This window comes from Vicugna pacos, chromosome 27, assembly GCF_048564905.1.
Source record: "Vicugna pacos chromosome 27, VicPac4, whole genome shotgun sequence".
In the NCBI taxonomy this organism is placed as follows: Eukaryota; Metazoa; Chordata; class Mammalia; order Artiodactyla; family Camelidae; genus Vicugna; species Vicugna pacos.
The window spans coordinates 20637009-20657697 of NC_133013.1; the positions used below are offsets into that span (position 1 = coordinate 20637009).

Below are 20689 nucleotides of genomic sequence, written 5' to 3' on the forward strand. Positions count from 1 at the left end.
TTTTTCTTTCTTTTATTTTTCATTGTGATTATTCCATAAAGATAAAGGATGGTGGCACTGTATCCGACATTCCTTTGGCCTGAGGTGGAGAGAGAGGTCCCTGGTTCATAGAGAGTGAGTAGGAAAATGCAGAAATGCCAAGTCAAGGCACTTGTGCATAAATCAGAACTGCAGCTTGAGGCCGCCTGGGGTTGCCCTGTCTGATGCGGCTCGAGGTCAGAAGGCATCCTCAGAGAATTCTTAGGTTCATCCCTGCAGATTAGGCCAGAAACCAGGGCCGAGCAAACGGATGAGCACAATTTATGTGTGTCCGTGTGGAGTACAGGCATAGCCTGGGGACCCTGTTAAGATTAGGAGGTGGCAATCAGTCAGGTGACCCTCTGAGGGTGGAAGCTGGCCCCAGGGTGCTGTCAGCATTCCAGGATCCGAAAGGCAGTGGAGGAGCAGGGAGCAGGAGTCCCGATCGGCGTTCTCTCTCGGTTGGAAGTAAAAAGACGGAAATAATCAATGGGAAACCTAATCCTCTACCCACATGAAGGAGGCTCATCTCATCAGGAATCCAGGGCCCCTGACATCCTGTCGCTGACTCCTGACTGTGCCTTGCAGCCAGCTGTCTCGGCTGAAGCTGGGGGTTAGGCGTGCTCTGACTTTGGCCCCAGCCAATGGTGGGAAAAATAAGGAGGCCGCGGCCTTCCAGGCGATTGGCTCAGGAGCATGCTCCACCCCTCCTGGTGGCCCTGAGCCCGTTTCTCGGAGTCCCCGGTCAGGTCTTAGAGCTCATGGCCCGGTCATTGCGCCCGAGCCTCTCACCCTTTTTTCCCCGGGCTCTTGAGTACATTCTCAGTCCTTACCATCCAGTGGCCGTGACTCGATGGTATCTGTCTTTCTCCTTTTCTGTCTCACTCAGCCTGCCAACCCACCTGTCCTAGACACCAGTCCTTCCGTAAACCCAGATGGAGCGGCATGTGCTTTACCCCCAGGCTTCAGCGAAGCTACTGCCTGTCGTATGGAGGTACACACGTGGAAGTCAGGAAAAGAACCCTTATTTGCCTCCAGACTCTCTCTCCCTCTCTTACTTGCTTCTCCCTGGTTCCTAGCAGCCCACCTGAACTAGCCAGAAATGTAGTTTTCTGTCTCACTCAGATCCTAAATGTCTGCTCTGTCTCTTCCCTCCAGGGCGTGTGGTCTCAGTTGCCCCTACACTGCCTCATGTCTGTTGCTGCCCAAAGCTTAGCTCTTGCTCCCTCTGAGTTCAGGATCCTGGACACTTCTTTTGTTGTATCTTGGAAACCTTAAGGCTGATATTCCCTTGGACATCTGGGGACTGATACCTTCCTGATGAGTCTAGGAAACCCTCTAGAGATAGTCACCGAGATGCAAAAATGTTTCCCAACTCAAATGCAATTATAGATGTCTGAAGCTTTCTGCTACATGATTGCAAAATGCATCTCTCTCCCACTTCTGAGCCACTGTGTCGCTGCTGTGTCACCGGAGACTTGGAGCTCTGTCCCTCGTTGTTGGAGCAGAAGTGGGTGCTGCTATTGCATGCATACCCCACATCTACTGTATTAATCTCAGGCTTCTAACTATTGTCATTGATAGAATTGCTGTTTTATCTAGTACTCCGTCGTCCTCGACCTCATTTCTTTTCCGGACTGGGAGGGCCCTCTCCAGGTAGAAAAGAATGGCATGTCGGGTCCTTGGAACTCAAGAGACCAGTTGGAGTTGCCCAAGGAAAGAGGATCAGGTGAATTCTGATTCATTTGGGAGAGTCTGTTAGACTTCTGCTTTGGAGCCTGGTGCCAACTTGTGAAGATCTGCCGTTGTGTTCCCAGTGCCCACTAAGGTGGCCCTAGGTTCCACCTCCAGGATGGCTGCACCCACTGGAATGATCTATTTTTTTCTGCAACAGCTTTATTAAGATATAATTCACATGCCATGTGATTCACGTATTCAAAGTATACAATTTGGTGTTTTTTAGTATGTTCACAAAGCTGTGCACCCATCAGCACAATTTTAGGACACCTAAAACAACCCTGTGCCATTAAGCAATCATTCCCCATTTTCCCTCAAACGGCCGCTCACCCTGCTAGCGGTGGCCTCTGGCAACTGCTAATCTACTTTCTGTTTGTTCTGGACATTTCATACAGATGGAATCACGCAGCAAGTGGTCCTTTGTGGCCACCTGCTTTAATTTAGTCTGTTTTCAATGTTCATCCATGTTGTAGCATAAATTGGTAATTAATTTCTTTTTGTGACTGAATACTGTTCCATTTGTATGGATATATCACATTTTATTTATCCATTCATCACTTAGATTTTGGATTATTCACATGTCTTGGGTATTATGAATAATACGGCTTTGAACATTCATGTACACATTTTTGTACAACATATGTTTTCATTTCTCTTGGGTATATACTTAGGAGTAGTAGAATAACCTTTGGATCCATTTAAAACACATAAGTTTTGTGAAACTTGACTAATTGAGTTTATCCTTACTGGCACCGTGGACCTTTTGGTCTGCTGTGAGGAGAGAAATGCCTTGCACGTGTCAAAAATGCATTTCAGTATTCATATGGTTGATGTGAAGGTGCCCATTTGCTTTCTGACATCCTCTTGTGTATCTGGAACACATTTTACAAATTTTAACAGTGATCAATTTGGTTCAGCACTCAATCTTTCAACGCTCAGTTAAACAACAATTTAGCCTTGTGAGGGTGTATCATGTTGTATAATTCAGAATAATATCATTAAGGTGAACCTTGGTTACCCACTAACCCAAATTTTACAGCTGGGGAAGCTGCGGATCGGAGGCCATCACACAGTTCAAAATAGAAAACGAACAACTTAACTGTCATTCTTTACAGGGGGTTGGTTCAACTGTCAGTGCATGTACTAAGCTTCTCAGCTTTGCAAAACATAATGTTTTTAAGGTCTTGGGTTCAAGCTTAACATTTCCTTTTAAGTATGTAACTAAGTTTTATAAAACTGAAGAGCTAGGGCATGAAACCAAAGTCCCCTATAAATGCAGGGAACTGGACACCTGCCCTGTGCTAGACTCCATGGCTCTGCATGGGGTTCTGTGCTCAGTACCAGGGCACAGAACAAAGACACGGCCCCTGTCCTGACGGAGCGCAGCTTTGGTTACTTTTCGTTTTACTGTCTCTCGACTGCATTACTTACAGGCAGTGATGCTGCCTCTCTGGGATCCATTTTAATGTGGTTTTAGAGGCTCGGCCTTTACAAGTCCACTTACGTGTGGTTTTGAGTGTGGGTTTTTAGCCCTCACCCTGGATAACAGAGAGGGTAAGTCTGTAATGACTGAAAACCACAGGAAATAGAATTTCCACAGACCTATAGTTATTTCTTCAACATTCTTGTTTCTGGTAAAAAATATCTGTATATATATATATAGATATGCAAATGATAGATTTCCAAAAAGATAAACTTTTGGTCACATCATGATACTGTGTGTTCGTACTTTCTAGCTGGCCTTCACATTGTGCAGGAAATAAAAGTAAGTCCATTTGTTGTAATTACTGATGCTTGAGTATCTTTTATAAGTCTGCTTTCGTACTAGAGGGGCAACAGAGAATTCTTTTTTAATTCTCCAGAGTATGAAGAATCCAGACATACTCAATTTCCAGCTTCCAGAGTGTATTTGTGTGTGTGCGTATGCAGCCCTGTGTGTGTGTGTCTCTGTGTGTGTGTACACAGATGTATACATCCTGGGAGTTAAGCTTACCTCTTTTAATACTTTACGGTAAGGCTTTACAATTTACTACATCATGAACATTCCTCACCAGTTTTTCTTTTGTATCTTATGTTACTTGTTTCATTTATGACCTTTCATTTTCACCTTTGTATTTCCCAACAGCACAGGCTAGTAGTACACACATGGACTGTGAGGGCTGGCCCGGTTTGGAACGCTACGTCTGCCACTCCCTTGGGGCTAATTATTTAAGTTTGTAGTGGTTTATTTTTGTAAATAAGAAGAGCCATACTTCCCTCATTAGGATTAATGAAAGGATTAAATGTGATCTTTCAACAAGATCATGTTGCAGAAGTGTTTAATCATAGTGCCTGACACATGGATGTAATAAATATTAATGGGATGATTGTTTTATAATATAATAGTAACAGGTTATTCCTCTTATATTACGGTACTGGTTTTTTTTTTTAAGCATCTGATCTAACTAACTTGCTGAGCCTCTCAATGCATCTAACAGTTTTCAAGTTCATTCTTTTGAATTCTTCAGGTAAATAATTATCTACAATTGATCATGATTTTTCTCTTTCCCTTTCCAAAGTTTGTTTATCTTGTGTAAGTTTTCTATCTTACTGTGTTGTCCAGAATCTCAAGAACATTAGTGAACGATGTGGATAATGCCAGGCTTGCCTTGGCGTTGGCAATAGCAGGAACCTCTCTGTTTTTTCATTGAAAAGCTATGTCCTACAAACGTTTATTGCATGTTTCTTTGTGACAGGCCCTGGTAGGTGAGAGTGTCTCACCAGCTCCTATCTTTGGAACTCAAAGCTAGTGGGGCGAATGGGTTACTCACATAATCACACACGTATATGTGAAGTTACAACTGGTTATAGCAGCTTCAGAAGATGTACATGGATGGTGCTATGAAAGCATGTAATGGGGGGAACTTGACCTATTTAGGGAAGTCAAGGAAAGCTTCCCTGGAAACAATTACACTTGAACTTAAATCTTAAAGATGAGGAATTAATAACAGAGGGATTGGAGAGGATGGCATGAAGAGAAATCCCAGCAGAAAAAAGAGATCGTGTGGAAGGGCCCTGGGTGGCAGGAGGGCACATGGCACACTCTAGGAGCTGAGGCAGGTGGGCGCAGCTGGGGCACCGGGGAGGACAGGGTTTAGTGTGAAACGCTGCTAGAGAGGCGTGCAGGGGCTGGGCAGGTCAGGCCTCGCGGGCCATGCTGACTGGGGTCTTTATCCCAAGATCAGTGAGAAGCCATTCAAGTCATTTAAATGGGAGCGACATGATAAAATATTTATTTGTTTCAAAAAGGTTAGCCCAGTCGTCTTGTGAAAAAGAGACTAGGAGGGATGATCACAGATGTAAGCAAGACCATCTGGGAAGCCTCTGCCTGTTCCCGGCAGGGGCTTGGGCTGGAGTGGTGATGCTGATGGAGATGGAGGAAGCAGAGGACTTCGACAGATGTTGAGAAGGTTTGAGGAGGTAAAAATCTGTCGATGGAGTAAGTGAGAGTGCGGTGGCAGGTCTGAGTCCCAGGATTCTTCTCCAAGATGACGAGTGCTGACAGGAGGTCCGAGTTGGCAGGAGGAAGTCATGGGTTCAGTTGTGGACATCGTGGTTTTACAGCGTCTTTAGGCTTCCAGATGCAGATGCTAAATAGACAGCTGAATGTGCGACTCGGAAGTAAAGTGGAGAGATCTAGACTGGAAATACGCATTGATGAGTCGTCTGTGTATGGAGGAAATTGAAGCCAGGGGTGTGGACGCGAGTCTTCAGGAAAAGCACACCTGTGAGGACTGGGGAGGGGCGAAGGGTGAGCTCTGAGGACATTCAGCATTTAATACTGGGTGGAGCATACTGAGCTGCAAAGTCCAATGAAAAGAAGAGACAGGAGCAAAACCAGCGGGGAGTGGTGGGTGTGGTGGGAACTGAGGTCGCTGCGTCACGGCCACTGAGAGGTGAAGTGAGGTGAACTGAGAATCAGCCCCAGGTTCAGCAATGGGACGTCATTGTGACAGAGTCAATTCCGTGGAGTGGCGGAGATGGGGTCAGACTTGATGGAGGAGAGTGACAGGTGACAAAATGGGGATGAACAGAACATATTTTTTGTGTGTGTGGCAAGATCCCTGATAAAGTAAACAGAGAGGGGGAGATGGCTAGAAGGCATTGTGGGTTGAGGGAGAGCTGTGTGTGTGTGGTGTTATTTAGTGACAAATAGTCATGGGTACATTTAAAAGGCAATGAGACTATACACATAAATAAAATAGACTATTTACATATATAAAATAGATAAACAGCAAGGTGCTACTGTATAGCACAGGGAACTATGTTCAATATGAGGTAATAGCCTATGATGAAAGAGAATATGGAAAGGAATATATATATATATATGTATATGTATAACTGAATCACTATGCTGTACACCAGAAATTAACACAACATTGTAAACCGACTGTGCTTCAGTTGGAAAAAAAAAGGTGATGAGAAAGCTCCAGGATGAAAGTGGAAGACAGAGTAATCAGTAAATTTCCTGAGAAGATGGAGGGAATGAAGTACAAAGCCCAGCTGTGAGGAGCAGTCTTAAATGGTCGGAGGGGCAGCTCCTAATTGCAACCGGCAAGGCAGAGGCTAGGATGGATGTGGAAGTGGGTGGGTTTATCTGCTTGCTTGCTTGCAGGAGGTCCCTGTCTGGTTGTTTCTGGGTGAGTGTGTGTGAGTATTTGAGTGTGAGTGGTTTGGTGGGTGAACACACACATATTTGAGGTCATGATGTAGCATTCTTTTATTACACTGTTGACTACCATGAGCTAGTGTTTAATTTAGGATTTTGCATATATATGTATATAAAAGATATTGATGCATGTAAGTGTCCTCCGTTTAGCCTGATGGAGCACATGAATGCCTTCCCACAAATGGGAAAATGGGACTGGAAGCTGAATTGGCCCACGTGGCTCATTTTAGCCTACTCCCTACGGAGATGTGTTCCCGACATGGCACATTAGCAGTCGCCGTTTTGTTCTCTTCAGATCTCATCAAATCATAACAGGCCTCTAGCTGTAGTTTCCTCCAGTCATTCTTGACATAATTGGTCCCTTCCTCTCAGGCTCCAGTGATGTTTGAGATGCCTTTATAAGGCCAAATGGCTTTCAACAATCCTTAATTTTTACCAGCTGTCTCCTCAGCTGGTTCCTAAAAGAGCTCACCTATTCAGAGTGCTCTAAAACTTGCGTTTTTGACCCCAAGAATGGCACTCCCCTGGCTCTATACCGTATTATGCTTCTCCTCTTTTTCATTGCCTGGGGGTTTACAGTAGCATCTACTCTATCATACTGGCTAAACAGCAGAGAGAAAAATAAACGTGCTAACTGTTCTTTTCAATATGGCCCTAGGCTTGCTTCTGTCATAGGGCGTTGAGCAAGGTACCACCACATGGAGTAGATCTCTTTTTTCTTTCACAGATTTTGTCATCAGGGTTATACTAGTTTTGTAAGATGAATTGGACTTTTCCATACCTTTCAGTAATCTTGAATAGTGCACATGATAGATGTGATCTGTTCAAAACTTTGGAAAAGAATTTGTTCCTACAGCTGTCTAAATTCAGTTTTTACTTTTCCCTCTTGGGGACAGGATTTAGCGGGGGGGGGGGAAGTAAGTCCCCCCCATTATTGTTAAATTCAAGATCTTCATTTTTAAGTGAATTCCATAATTTAGATTTCTTGGAAAAAAGTCATCTATTTCACAATGATACTGAAACTATCATCCAGAGCTGTTCATCTGGGCTCAGGTTGCTTTAAGCCTTCCCCTTCTCTTTTTTCTTGCCACAGCTAATGTATAATCTAGTCATTCTTTTTGATCTAGGAGTTTTATAGGAAATGACTTAAAAAGTTCTAATGTTTGGATTTGGGGAGTTTAGTTGTTTATTATTCATTTATAGTTGGACTCTTATTATCATCAGAGTATGTCACCTAGATAATTTCTGACTTTTGGAATTTAGTGCCATTTTCTTTATAGACTAATAGAGGATCAATTTTTGTTAATGTTTCACTGGTGCTTCAAAAGAGCCTATTACATCTATTTCTGGGGGCCAAGGCTATTTGGTTATTAAATCAACATAATTTTCTTATTCAAATCATTTTCCCACATTTATTTTACAATTTGATATGTTAAATACTGGGTGGCACCTTGAAGGTTCTGACTATAGATTTTTTTTGTTGCTCTGGGTATTTCTTCCTGGGTGTGTGTATGAGTGTGTGCGTGTACGTGATGTTACTTGGTGTGTTGAATTAGTCAAGATTTATTTGTAACAAGCCCAACTCAAACTAACCTTAAACCAACAAAACAGAATGTATTAGCTCATTTATTGGCTCTGTTTCCCCTCTGAGAGTCTGTGTTTTTACCCTCTAATTATTAATTCATTTCTTGGTGTAGGCTTTAGTTTTTTTTCTTTTTTGGCCAAAAAAAAAATTATTATTATGACATTGCAGAAATCAAATGTGAAAGGGAGGGATGTTGCCTCATGCTTCCAAAGGAATTTGTTAGAAAAATTACATTGAAATTTCAACACGATTTATTTTACATCTTCTAACTATATATTTGTGATTACTACCCAAATTTTGTTAAGTATAAGATGAAGTAAACTTGCTTTTATAATTTTTACTCTTACATTTGAAGATAAAGCTTTGCTCAAACCCCTTGAAGTGAAAAGTGGTGAAGTCACGTTGCTGTTTCGGTGTGTGGGATGTGAGATACTCTCGTGATTGTCTTTGGAAAATACACTACCTCAATGCGTATCCTAAATCACCCATTAGCCTTTTACATTCTTTTGAGTAAACTTGCTTTAAAACACAAAAATTTGTCATGAGTGTTGGGAAATTCCATCAAAATGGTTAACATGAGGTACCACCCACTCAATCTCCAGAGAACTTTCCAAAATAGTCCCTGAGTGCATTTTTAAAATAACTTTAATTAAAAATTAAGGTATATGTGAAAGATAACTGAATTTTTCTCAGGTTAAAAAGAGATGAAACCTGCTAGACAATGAACATCTATGTCTCTGTAAAGTCACTAAGGAATTAAGACATTTGCAGGTGAGAACCTGAGTTGTGAAGTTGGAGCAGTGCCTCCTTGTTTTTCAGGTTAGCCAGTGTTTATTATTTTTTTTTAAAGGTTCACCCTACAAAAGATTGCTTTGGCAGTTCAGGCCCTTTTATGGTTCCGTATAAATTTTGGAGCTGTTTGTTCCAGTTCTGTGGACAGTGTTGTGAGTGCTCTGACGGGGGTGCACTGGGTCTGTGGATTGCTTTGGGTAGTGCTGCCATTTTGATAGTGTTGATTCTTCCAGTCCAGGAGCACGGGTTATCTTTCCATTTCTTTGTGTCATCTTCAGTTTCCTTCATCAGTGTTTTACGGTTTTCAGAGTATATAGGTAACCCCCTTGGTTAGGTTTATTTCTGGGTATTTGGGGTTTTTTTTGATGCAATGGAAATGTTTATGCCAGTTATAAAATTCTGGGTTTTGAAGTGAAAAAAAAAAAGGGAATGAAGGGCTGCAAATGGCAAAATATCCTTTTTCCTTATGGATGAGTTGTATTTCATTACATGTATATGCTGCATCTTCTTTATTATCCATTCATCTATTGATATGCACTTATGATGCTTCCATATCTTGGCAATTATAAGTAATGTTGCTGCTAGTAGTGGGGTGTATGTATCTTTTTGAATTAATTCTTATTTTGTGGTTGGCTTTATTCCTTTGATAACTATGTAAGTTTAAAAAGCTAAAGCTCTAAATGGTCTTAGAAGCAATGAACAATATATATATGTAAATTTTAAAAATATGTGCAGTATATTGTGTATATGTATTTACATGCAGTACATTGTATATGTGCAGTCAAATTGTAACAATTCTACCTGATAAAACTGAAAAATGAAAAAAAAAATTTTAAGGTTAATGGAAGATGCAGAGATTTAAGACTGCATCCTGCCATGGCCAGAAACATAAGATTGCAGTGAAGAAAGCAGAAGAAAATTTAGTGAAAGGAACTGAACATTGCAAATATATACTTTATACATACTTTTGGCCCCTAGTGCGTTCTGCAAAACATTGTAAAATGGTTGAATTGAAACATGGCATTTGGAAAGAGAACCAGAATCTTATAACAGAATTATATAACACACATTCTTGCATGAAACCGAATACATTTGCATATTTCCAATAGCATAGTCAGTTGCCATTACAATTTTTATTTGATTTTCTTCAGCAAAAGTTTGGTTTATATTTTGTTCAGTTCTGATTTCCCAGTGATTCTTTTGGTCTCAAAAGATAAAGAATAGTAGTTGAGACATGGGCTTTGGGGTCAGACAGACCTGTCTGGCCTCAAAGCAAAAATGTGCTTGTGAAAGTTCGTACTTGGGCAAGGAGCAGTCACTGCTTTGGGAAGCTGGTCTGAAGTACTGCATTTTGGAATCCCTGGAGTACAAAGGAACGACCACTGAATTAGGAGGCAGGATATCTAATTTTCAGTTTTGAATCTACGACTTTTTTGTTGTCGTGATTTCTCTCTCAATTGTTTCCTTATTATTAAATTAATAAAATGGACATAACAATACCATTCTTTGGACCTCACAAGATTATCGTGGGCTCAAATAACATAGTTAAACACTTTGTGAGCTGCAAACCACTTTCCCAATGAGAGGCATTACTGCTATTCTTGCTAGTAATAGACATACTACTAACTATAGTCATGGTGAACAGGAACTCAGGCTGTATTTTAATTAGAGTTATACATCACATTTAGCACATATGCAGTGAGATGGAGAAAGTGTTATTCTTTAGGAGCTGATAGGAGAATTCCTCTTAGGGACATTGCTGTGTATGTCTGGAAGGAATACTTTGATGTTTCATTTGAGGGAACGTCTAGCTTTGAGTGCATTTAGAATGCACATTAGTCCAAAGGTGGATGGGGAGTCAGGGGTGCTCCTCAGTGTCTCAGAGTGAGTGTCTCTGGGGGAGGGACAGCAGAGGGGCTGAGTTTACAAGGTGACTGAGAGAGTGTCAAAGACTGGGGAGGCTTTGGAAAATGCAGAGTTGTTTGCTGCACGTGTTCCCTGAAGTGCAGCCTGCAGCCACGCCGTACAGTCAAAAGAGCGGCGGCTTAAGACCGAGAGGTCTCAAGACCCAATTTTCTTTTCTCGCACAACAAGTTATTCTAAGTCATTTGCATTTTCTTCTCTTTCCAACCTCTAGGCCGTCAAGAAGCCATTGCGGTGTGCTTACACATCCAGACCCAGCAGACCGTCAATGACACCTTGTGCGATACGGTCCACCGCCCCCCAGCCATGAGCCAGGCTTGTAACACGGAGCCCTGCCCGCCCAGGTGTGTGCTGTCCCGGGCTTCCGGGACACGCTGTTTTGACAGGGTTGGTTCCTTCCGAGGGCTGCGTGGGAAAACCTGGTCTGTGCCTCTCTCCTAGCTTCTGGGAGCCCCGAGCGTTCCTTAGCTTACACGCAGCCTTCTTCCTCTCTTTTCACATCATCTCCTTTCTGTGTGTCCCTGCGTCAAAATTCCCTGTTTTTATAAGATCACCACTCATGTTGGGATTAGGGCCCACTCTAATGACCTCATCCGAACTTGATCGTCAGCAAAGACCCTGTTTCCAGATAAGGTCACATTTACAGGTACTAGCAGTGAGGACTTCTACATCTTTTTGAGAGAACCATTTCAACCTATAACAGCATATAAACTCCTTTGTAACCCTGGTTTTAGATTCTTGAACCATATTTGTCATGACCACCCTCACCTCACCCCCTGTACACACACACACCACACTCAAGTGCCGCCCCAGCAGACTTGCTCAGCAGCCACACTGCATTATCCGTTATGACCCATGCTCATGCTCACTCATGGCTTCTGGGCCTTTGCATGTACTGTGCCCTCTGCATGGAGCCCTTCTCTGCCGTGAAATGAGCTAATCTCTCCCATAAATATCATCAGTGGCTCCCTTCTCGCTGGCATGATGAAGTCCAACAATGTGAAACAGGATCCTAGCCTGAGACCTTTGCTGGGGGTGTGGGGGACTCTGAATAGTCCAAAGAGAAGTGGGGATGGTCAGGGACATGAGGCAGAGCCCTAGTTCGGCCTCCGTCAAGGAGCGTCAGACATGTCCCTTGGCTCTCTGGCCTAGCTTCTTAGTGTGAATAATGGTGAAAGGTGTTCGAGTTTATGGTCCCCAAGGTCCCCTTCAGCTCTGGTCTTTCATCTTGAGCAGTGCTTTCTGGTTGCGTTTTCCACTCACGTCTCCAGAACTCTGCCCGGTCTTTTTGCAGCTAGAATCATTGGAAATGCTCCGGGGCTTGTTTTAGTTCTAAGAACAGCAGCCTCTGCGTGCCCTGCCTGGGAGGCCAGGGCGGGGATGAGTTTGCTCACCAAGTCAGGGCAAGATGGAACAATGAGTCTAGAAACTGTTTCTTCAGGTTGCTGAAGGCAGCATGCTGGTTTATTCACGCGCAGGACCCCTTCCCCTCATCCCTCAGCCTCTGCGGGAGTTCTTGCATGTTATCTTCTTCAGCAGTGTCTTGCCCATGGAGCTTTCAAGCTAGGAATAACACAGCACACAATGTGTCCTGGCCACTTTGCAAAATTAAGGGTCTGTTTTTATGTGAAGAGAAATACTAGTCCTCATTTCAAAGTTGCAAATTTAATAAACTTTTTGAAGGTTGAGAGTTATATTGGAAAAAAACCAGCAGAGACAAAGGGTTGATGCCAAAATAAAGGTAAGTTTACAAAAATGTTTTAGGTTCTAGAAACCAGTGGTGTAGGAATAACAGGAACAGGGTGTTGCGCAATATTTTCCATACAAATATTTACGGACTCCAAGGGCAATAGCAGTAAAATATCACCCCAGGGCGAAACTTACCAGTGAGACTGGGTTGGACAGTCAGTAGATCTCTGTTTACCCAAAGGCAAGTGTGTTTGATGTATTAGCCTGACTCTCCGAGGTGGGGCGTTGTATGTTTATTTGCTCTTACGGGGTTACTCTCCTTGGTCTCTCCTATAACTGCTGAGTGTCTGCTGCTTATGGAGTTTGCTTTTTCCAGGAGAGAGCCAGCAGTTCGTAGAAACATGCAGGGTTACATCACGGTCCCACTAGTCCCGAGAAGAGCCTTCTATGACAGGTTTCAACACAGCTAGATAGGGAAGTAGGAAAAGTAAGAGGCAAGAGTAATGTGTTTCTGTACCAACTTGTTACCCAGTTCTTGAATTTAAAATACACTCTGTGTGTAGTTTATTGTCTCTTAGTAAGAAATTGTTACCCATTTCTTGAATAAAAATGGTTCCAATCCAGTCCCTTATGCCACTAATCGATTCTTCCAGTTATATACTTTCTTGAAAGATTGAGCATCCCAGAATCACTCCAAATTAGTTACATAGTTAAGCTGAATTGTTTTAATAGTGCAAGAAAAGCCGTCTAATGATTTAACTATGTAATCTGATTGTCATCAAAGTATGACCTATGTATCTACTCTTGGTGAGTTCCCTCGCTTCTGAAGCTACTGGAAATTTAGATGTGAGTAGGCTAATTTAATAGGTCAACTAGTTAATATGCTTCCAATTAAGATGGTGTTTTAATTTCACGTTCTGCTCCAAATACAGATCAGTGATAGCTGTAGTATTAAAAAGAGAGGCGACATAGGGAAAAACAGCTACGTAGGCTAGGAAAGGAGAAGTGGTGGGTGGTGAGTGGTGAGTGGAACTGGACCTATGGTTCCTCTGGGCTTCAGCACCAAAGCAGTTAGGGTAAATCAGAGTTCAGATACTATGGATGGCAAGGACTGAGCATCTCCCTTTTAATTCATGGGAAAGAGCCCATGTTTTTTGCTTCTTTGAGAAAGAAAGCAAAAAACGAACAGAAAAACTGCTGCTGATTACAACCTGAAGCGGCTGTTTGCATGAGGCTGCTCACCTGTGGGGATGGAGGACGGACACAAATGAGCCCTATGACCAGACACGGCCCAAATTACCTGGACCCTTTACTACCAGCAAAGTTTCCCTAAAGATAATTTTAAAGGAATGTATTCATGAAGCAAACTGATCCTAGAAGGATGGTCTGAGATACAAGAATGAATAAAGAGCAAAGTGCATTGTAAAGACAGTTACTCCAAAAAAGAATCATCGATTGTGCAAATCAATAGTAAGATTGACTTTATGGATTTAAAATCGATGTTGAACAGCAAAGCCTGGTGAAACTGGGTCAAAGGTTGATTGGAGTTAAGGTACTTTAAGCCCTTTGTACTGTTTGTGAAGATGGGAATAATTTTGATTAAGTCTGGAAATTAAATAAGCTCTTTAGAATTCCAAGGATAACTCTTAAGAATGAAAGATAGCAGAGGAGAAAATGGAATTTAAAAATATAACAAACTCAACCAAACCTGAAAAAAAAAAACCCCAGGAATAATTAAATAAATATGAAGAAGTCAGGAAAAACAGAAATCAGAAAAGCCAAAAATAACGTTTAGATAAACACTGTTTTTTTCAAAGAACTAATTTATTTTTTCTAATAATGAACGTTTATTATAAGAAAAATCAGGAAAAAAATTGGCAAGTATAAAGAAAATTAAAATCCTATCAGTTAGAGATCATCACTGTTAACATTTCTATGTGTAATTATCCAGGTTCTTTTTCTGCATGCATTTCTAAGTGCATAGAATAGTATGGTGATTTTATGACCTACCTTCTGATAAAAAAAAACGTATCATGAATGTATTTCTATGTCAAGAACTCTACATCTGCTTTATTTTTTAATGGCTGCTAGCATTGTGCTCTGTGAAGAGACGATTATTTATTTTGCCCTTTAATATTAAAACTTTAGATTGCCTCCTTCCACTTTGTAAAGTTAAATTAATTTATTTTTATTCATTAAATTATTTTTGCTGTTACATACTACCCTGCAACACCCATTCTTTTAATGTCCGTTTTAAGCGTTTGTAAATTCTTTCCTCGTGATATATCTCTACAGTAACTAGTTAAAACTTCATGTTCACTAATAATTAAGTATCCAAGAATTAAAATGATCATCACATACAATTGTTCACTCACCAGATGGGCAGAAACTTTTTTAAATGGCATCATCCAGTGTTGATGTGGCTGTAGGAAGCCAGGCCCTCTGCAGTGCTCCTGGTGAGAGTGTGACTTGAGACAGTCTTCCTTGAAGGCAGCTTGGAAATATGTATCAAAAGCAGCTGACCTGGTTTTTCATTTTTACAGACGTTTCATGAGAAAACCTGATTTTTCCACGATCTTATTGGAAAAGAATCATATGTATATATATATAATATATGTATATTCCAATCCTAACATAAAATAATTTTCTTAGGGATATTCCAAATAATGAATCCAGGTGCCCTGAAGATTTCTTGAAGTGTGCTTTTGAGCATTTAAAATTTCTTTTGACACCCGGATAAATCATCCTTGCCTTAGGGCTCTGTTCAAAACAAAACTAAAATTTTATTATTGATACACGGTAGTAAGTTAGGATGGCGATCAGTATGTGGAGAGCGGAGTCTGGAGGTCCCGGGAGGAACTTGAAATTGTCCCTGCTGTGGCTGTGGCACAGAGGCTCACTGGACACAGTTAACTTTGCCCACTTGTGTTTCGGTACAGGTGGCACATGGGGTCCTGGGGGCCCTGCTCGGCTACCTGTGGTGTTGGCATACAGACCCGGGAAGTGTACTGCCTGCAGCCCGGGGGATCGCCCTCCCCTCCTGAGGACTGCAGAGAGGAGAGGCCCCACGCCTTACAAGCATGCAATCAGTTTGACTGCCCTCCTAGCTGGCACATCGAGGAATGGCAGCAGGTATGGCCGACGGGTGACTGCAGGGCCGCCAGGCTTCTGATGTAAGAGCCCTGCCTTGCGCTAACTCGAAAGGGGCCCAGCCCGCTGACCCGCCTCTCTCTGTCTCCCCAGTGCTCCAGGACATGTGGCGGGGGCACTCAGAACCGCAGAGTCACCTGTCGACAGCTGTTAACGGATGGCAGCTCTTTGAATCTCTCAGACGAACTGTGCCAGGGACCCAAGGCCTCTTCTCATAAGTCCTGCGCCAGAACAGACTGTCCTCCGCATTTAACTGTGGGAGACTGGTCGAAGGTAAGGGCCACTGCCAACTTCACGGTCTCTTCTTTTCTGATCCTCCTTTGTTTCAGCCTCTCAGTGTTTCCTCTGCAGGGTGAGTGCTGGGGCTAGTGTGAGGTGAGGGGAGCGTCTGGGGTGCAAAATTTCCAGGGGCCCTCACTCACTCTCGGGCTTGTGGAAGTGTCCTGGTCCAGACCCACACGTAAGGATTCGTTTTCAGTTTACTTCTTCTAAACCAAGTCCCATAACTTCTCTCTTTTGGAACTGCCAAAGCCGTTGTATCCCAGGATAAACTCAAAATCGGTTTGGTTCTTCTCTGCCTTATGTCTCCTTATGTGGAATTATCCATTAAACCCTGTCATGTCAACTTGCTGAAAACCTTCCATACCTTTACTTCCTCTGCACTCTGTTGACACCATGGCTGATTTTACTCTTTATCCTCTCAAGCTCGCGTTAACTGCAATAAGCAGAATTCCAATGCATCATTTTAGTGCTGGCAGGACCTAACAGTCTCGTAGCAATGCCTCATTTTTCAGGTGGGGAACGTGAAACCCAAAGAGCTGAAAATACGTTGCCTAAGCTCCTGCAGCTGGCAAAGTAGGAGCAGAATCCATATGTTTTGACCTGATTCTGAAGGGTCTCTCTTTTCATATTACACTGCTCGCCTGATTCCCTGCCTCCGTACCACTCTCCCGTCTCCAAGCCAGCTAGCACAGTCTTCCCATCACTGTGTCCATCCAGCCGCCTCCTAAAGGTCGTATTGCCTGAAAAATCAGCTTTCAGTGCTCCAGAGTACCCTGCAGGGCTTTCCTTAAACTGATGGGACTCACGGTCCAGCCCCCTTTATTCTTACTCCTGCTCTGTCTTCCAGTCTTGCTGCATCCTGAATGTTTATAGGCTGAGGTTTTAGCACAGATTCTGAAGCAGGGAGTTGAGGTAGGTAATCAGAGTCCTAAAACCTCCAGTCATTGCTCCAAATGTATATCTTCTGGGAGTAGAGAGGCAATCTAACATCTCAAGAAATAAGAAAGAGCAGTAACTGACATTAATGAATTTCCCCAAGTCCTAGATTCAGCGTACAGTCAGTACAGTCACGAGCTACCATTCTCATCTCATCCTACAATCGCCCGGGAAGCAGAAGCTGTCTCCATTTCTATATACAAGAAAACAGAAGTACATTGAGATTAAGCAGCCTTCCCAAGGGTAGACCTAGGATTCAACCCACGTGTAATGTGAACAGTGTACCCTTGTATTTCTCATGCAAGAAGAGGGCTTTTGAGCCAAACAGACCCATGATGTAACCTACAAGCCCTCATGCCTACATGTGACCTTGTTCAATATACTCAACCCGCCTGAGCCCCCATTTTCCTTTCTTTTACTGCAGTGGTTGTATTAAGGATAACATGAGAGATTCCTAACCCCCTGAAGGAAAGTCCACATTCTTTCTTTTGATGTAGGTTGGATTGACAATACTTCAACCTGCGTGTCCTACAGCCTTATATTTTGTCTCTTTCAACTGTCTAGCTCAATTAAGTGCTGGTAATTATAAAGTATCTTAGTGGACAAGCCACACAGGTCATGGGCCTCATCCAGCCCACCGAGGGTCTACATAAATGTGTCCCCAGACCTCAGAAAATGCTTCCAGTTACTCTCTCTGTAAGGTGAGGGGCAGAACTTCGGGGAGGGAAGGGCTGTGCACTTGTGGAGAGACCTCTTGGCATTGGGAATGCTTTGTCACCTTACTAGGTGTGACACAGGGACAGCCAAATGGGCATCTTTTTAGAAGCCGGGAGCTTGTAAGAGATGAGGATCTCCAGTCCCACCCAGACCTAAGGAATCAGAATCTGCCTTTGAAAAGACCCCCAGGTGAGGGAGTGCACGTTACAGGTGGAGAAGCACTTCCCCGCCTGCCCCTCACTGAGAGGGCTTCTCAGCCCTTCAGTGTGTCCAGAGGAGGGATGGCTCTGGGAAATGACTGCTTTGAGTGAGTGCTGCTCTAACCCAAAGGGAAGAGGCAGGAAAAGGGAAAGACAAGGTGTGAGCAGAGGTGACGGAGAAACCAGGCACCTTGTTTTCTGGATGCAGCCAGGGAGCACCTGGAACCCCTGCCGTGCTCTGCAGTACCACACCCTCCTCATCTCTCTACTTCTTTTCTCTGAGAACAAACAGGCTTTCACAGCTTCATCCTGTCTCCTGGAATGAACTCTTCTCAAGAGCCTTTTAGCTGAGAGACTGATGGTGGCCTCCTTGCTCTCCTTCCCTGTCCATCTCTCTGTGAATAACAGATTTGCTGTTGCGGGTTGTTTCACTGAATTAGCACCCATTCCCACGTTTACTCGTGCTTGCCTTTGCTCTTGTGGTTACCCTCAAACCCTGGGCCCGGCTCTAAGCGTCCCTTCTCTGTGAAGTCTTCCCCTCCCGAAAGTCATACAGCATTTCCCAGCTTTAACTCACAATGACCTAATTTGTATTGCGTTTTATGGGGAGCTACTTCCTGAGCATCCATATGGTCTTCTCATCTGGCTGACAGTGTCCTTGAGGCCAGTGGCCATGAGATCACTGACAGGTCCTTGGGCCCAAGAGACCTTTAAGCAGGTAAATACTCTTCCTTAAGAGTCTTTGCAAAGACGGGGGACATACAAAACGGTGTTGAAGTAGTGACCTGTAGAAAAGCTTGGGCCAGCTAACACAGGGCAGGAAAATCATTCATTGGAAGGGATTTTGCTGGGGGAAACAAGAGGAGACAGAAGAGGTTACTCATGTGAGCTGGGCTGGACCTGAGGCAGGTCCGTTTCCTAGGCAACCATTCTTCAAGGCAAGAGCAAGCTTGTGCACGTGCCAAGAGTTAGCGCAAGCACCGACAAGACACCTTCCTGCTCCCAGCCAAGGCCACCTCTCTAGGAAACCTCCTCTGGGAGGGCGAGCAGGTGTGCCCACGTGTGCAGGAAGGCAGAGCCAATGTTCTGACTTGGGTCGGGTCCAGCGCACGTATGGCCCCGCAGTTTGTGTTTCCCGCTGGGTTCAGCTTTTCTCTTGATATTTGAAATTTTCTCTTATTGCAGAGTTGCTTTGTTTTGGCAGAGACTCTGATGCCAGTTGCCACCCCTCTAAAGCTTTCTGCCAGGCTAGTCCCTCCGCCACAGGATGGCTCCCTGGGGGCAGCCGTCCATCTTGTGGTTCTGGATGAGGCTCTTCCGCATTGGAACTGGCCACTGCCCCTGGACACAGAAAGGCTGAAAAGCCACGCCAGAATTTCCATTTTTCACCGAGCCAGGCCTCTCAGCCTGCAGCTGGAACAGTGCTCCCTCCCCGACACTAGCTCTATTCATGGCTTGTGTGGGCTTTGTTCATTCATTGGCTCATGCGTTTCCCTTGACTCCCTTAGATCTGAACCCAGTTTTAGGCAGAAAGGAGCCTTCAATTCTTACACTGTTTTTTTCTAGCTACAAAAAAAGAGCATTGACTTATATATGGGACAATCTTCCCAAAAGCTGGATTGCTGCGATCCACATGCCCCTGGCAGGGGGTTTTGTGGCCCCATCCCTTGGACTGAAATCCAGTAGCCTGTTTTCATTCTTTGTTCTCTGTACTTTGATGGAACATTTGCCTACTTTCATCATTCTCCTTCAGGGTGTTCCTTGGTGTTTTTTAAAAATTTTTCCTAGTTACCTGACTGCATTTTTTCTTTTGGTCTGTTTTCTTCCAAATCTCCAAAAGTCTCCATATTTGACGTTTGATTTCCATTGCTGCATTTTTCCTCCATAGTTGATTCTGTGGCCTGATTTCTTCTCTAACTTCTGCAGGTGATTCTCTGTCACCAGGAATGGTCTCTAACCTTCTGTTCAATACCTTGTCCTTGGTTCGCTATGTAGGGTAGATCCTCATTATGGGAAAGCAAAGAGACACCCTCTTCACTCCCAAACAGCTCCACCACCTACTGCCTGTCTCTGTCCGTGCACCAACATCTTTCCAACATTTGTGATCACCTCTGACTTCTTTACCTCCTATATTTAAGAAGGGTATTAATTACCTGGGTATGGGTACTTGAATGCAGAATATTCTTCAATTTTTGAAATATATCCGTATGCTAAGGGAAAAGGGAAACAGCTCTATACATGAGACATATTACAGAGCACAGCTCAAGATACATCCAAGAACATGGATTTCCAAATATGACTTTTCAGTTTTCAATAGATTTATTAATTGTGACTCATAAAGGCAGTTATGTGTTCGTAACTGGCTTTGGAGAACCAATTGTAATCTCTTCTTACCTTATATTCAGTGACATTAGGATGACAGCTTGAAGTCAGCCATGATGGGAGTATTTACACCACAGAAACTGGCAAATGTTACAGTCAGAGCCCTTGTCTTCAAGGACCTGTTGTGAAACATTTACTAGCACACAACTTCAATGAAAGGGTTATTCACACACACACACACACACACACACACAATCTTATCAATAAGACAGTTTCAGCTTATTGATAAGACAGGTACTTAGGATGGAAATGCCCTTACTTATTAACTGAAATAAAGAGACTTGTATAAGCTTCTTCTAAATTGAATATGCCTATTGCCACAGCCCTGCACCCTCCCATTCATTCACTGAGCTCTGAGATGATTGATTATCCCAGAGACCAGGAATCTGAGACAACCAAGAATACAGCCTTCAATGAACTCACAGCTTAATGAGGCAGACAGATACAAAATTGAGTAAAAAGCCCAATAAAGGCGTCCCATCTCCAGAACTATGTGAAAATCAACAGGAAACATCTAAGTCGGTCTGAGTCCCCGGAAAGTATTGTGGAAGATGTGGCTTTAGAGTTGGG

General features: G+C 43.3%; 1 protein-coding gene across 1 annotated transcript in view; it reads left to right on the top strand.

Moving 5' to 3' along the window:
* Positions 1-20689, top strand: part of ADAMTSL3 (ADAMTS like 3) — a 259617-nt gene that overhangs the window by 176262 nt on the left and 62666 nt on the right. The window contains exons 17-19 of the mRNA XM_072950888.1: positions 10978-11107; positions 15392-15584; positions 15696-15875. Of these exons, the coding sequence (XP_072806989.1) occupies positions 10978-11107; positions 15392-15584; positions 15696-15875 (503 nt within the window). The remainder of the gene's footprint in view (positions 1-10977; positions 11108-15391; positions 15585-15695; positions 15876-20689) is intronic.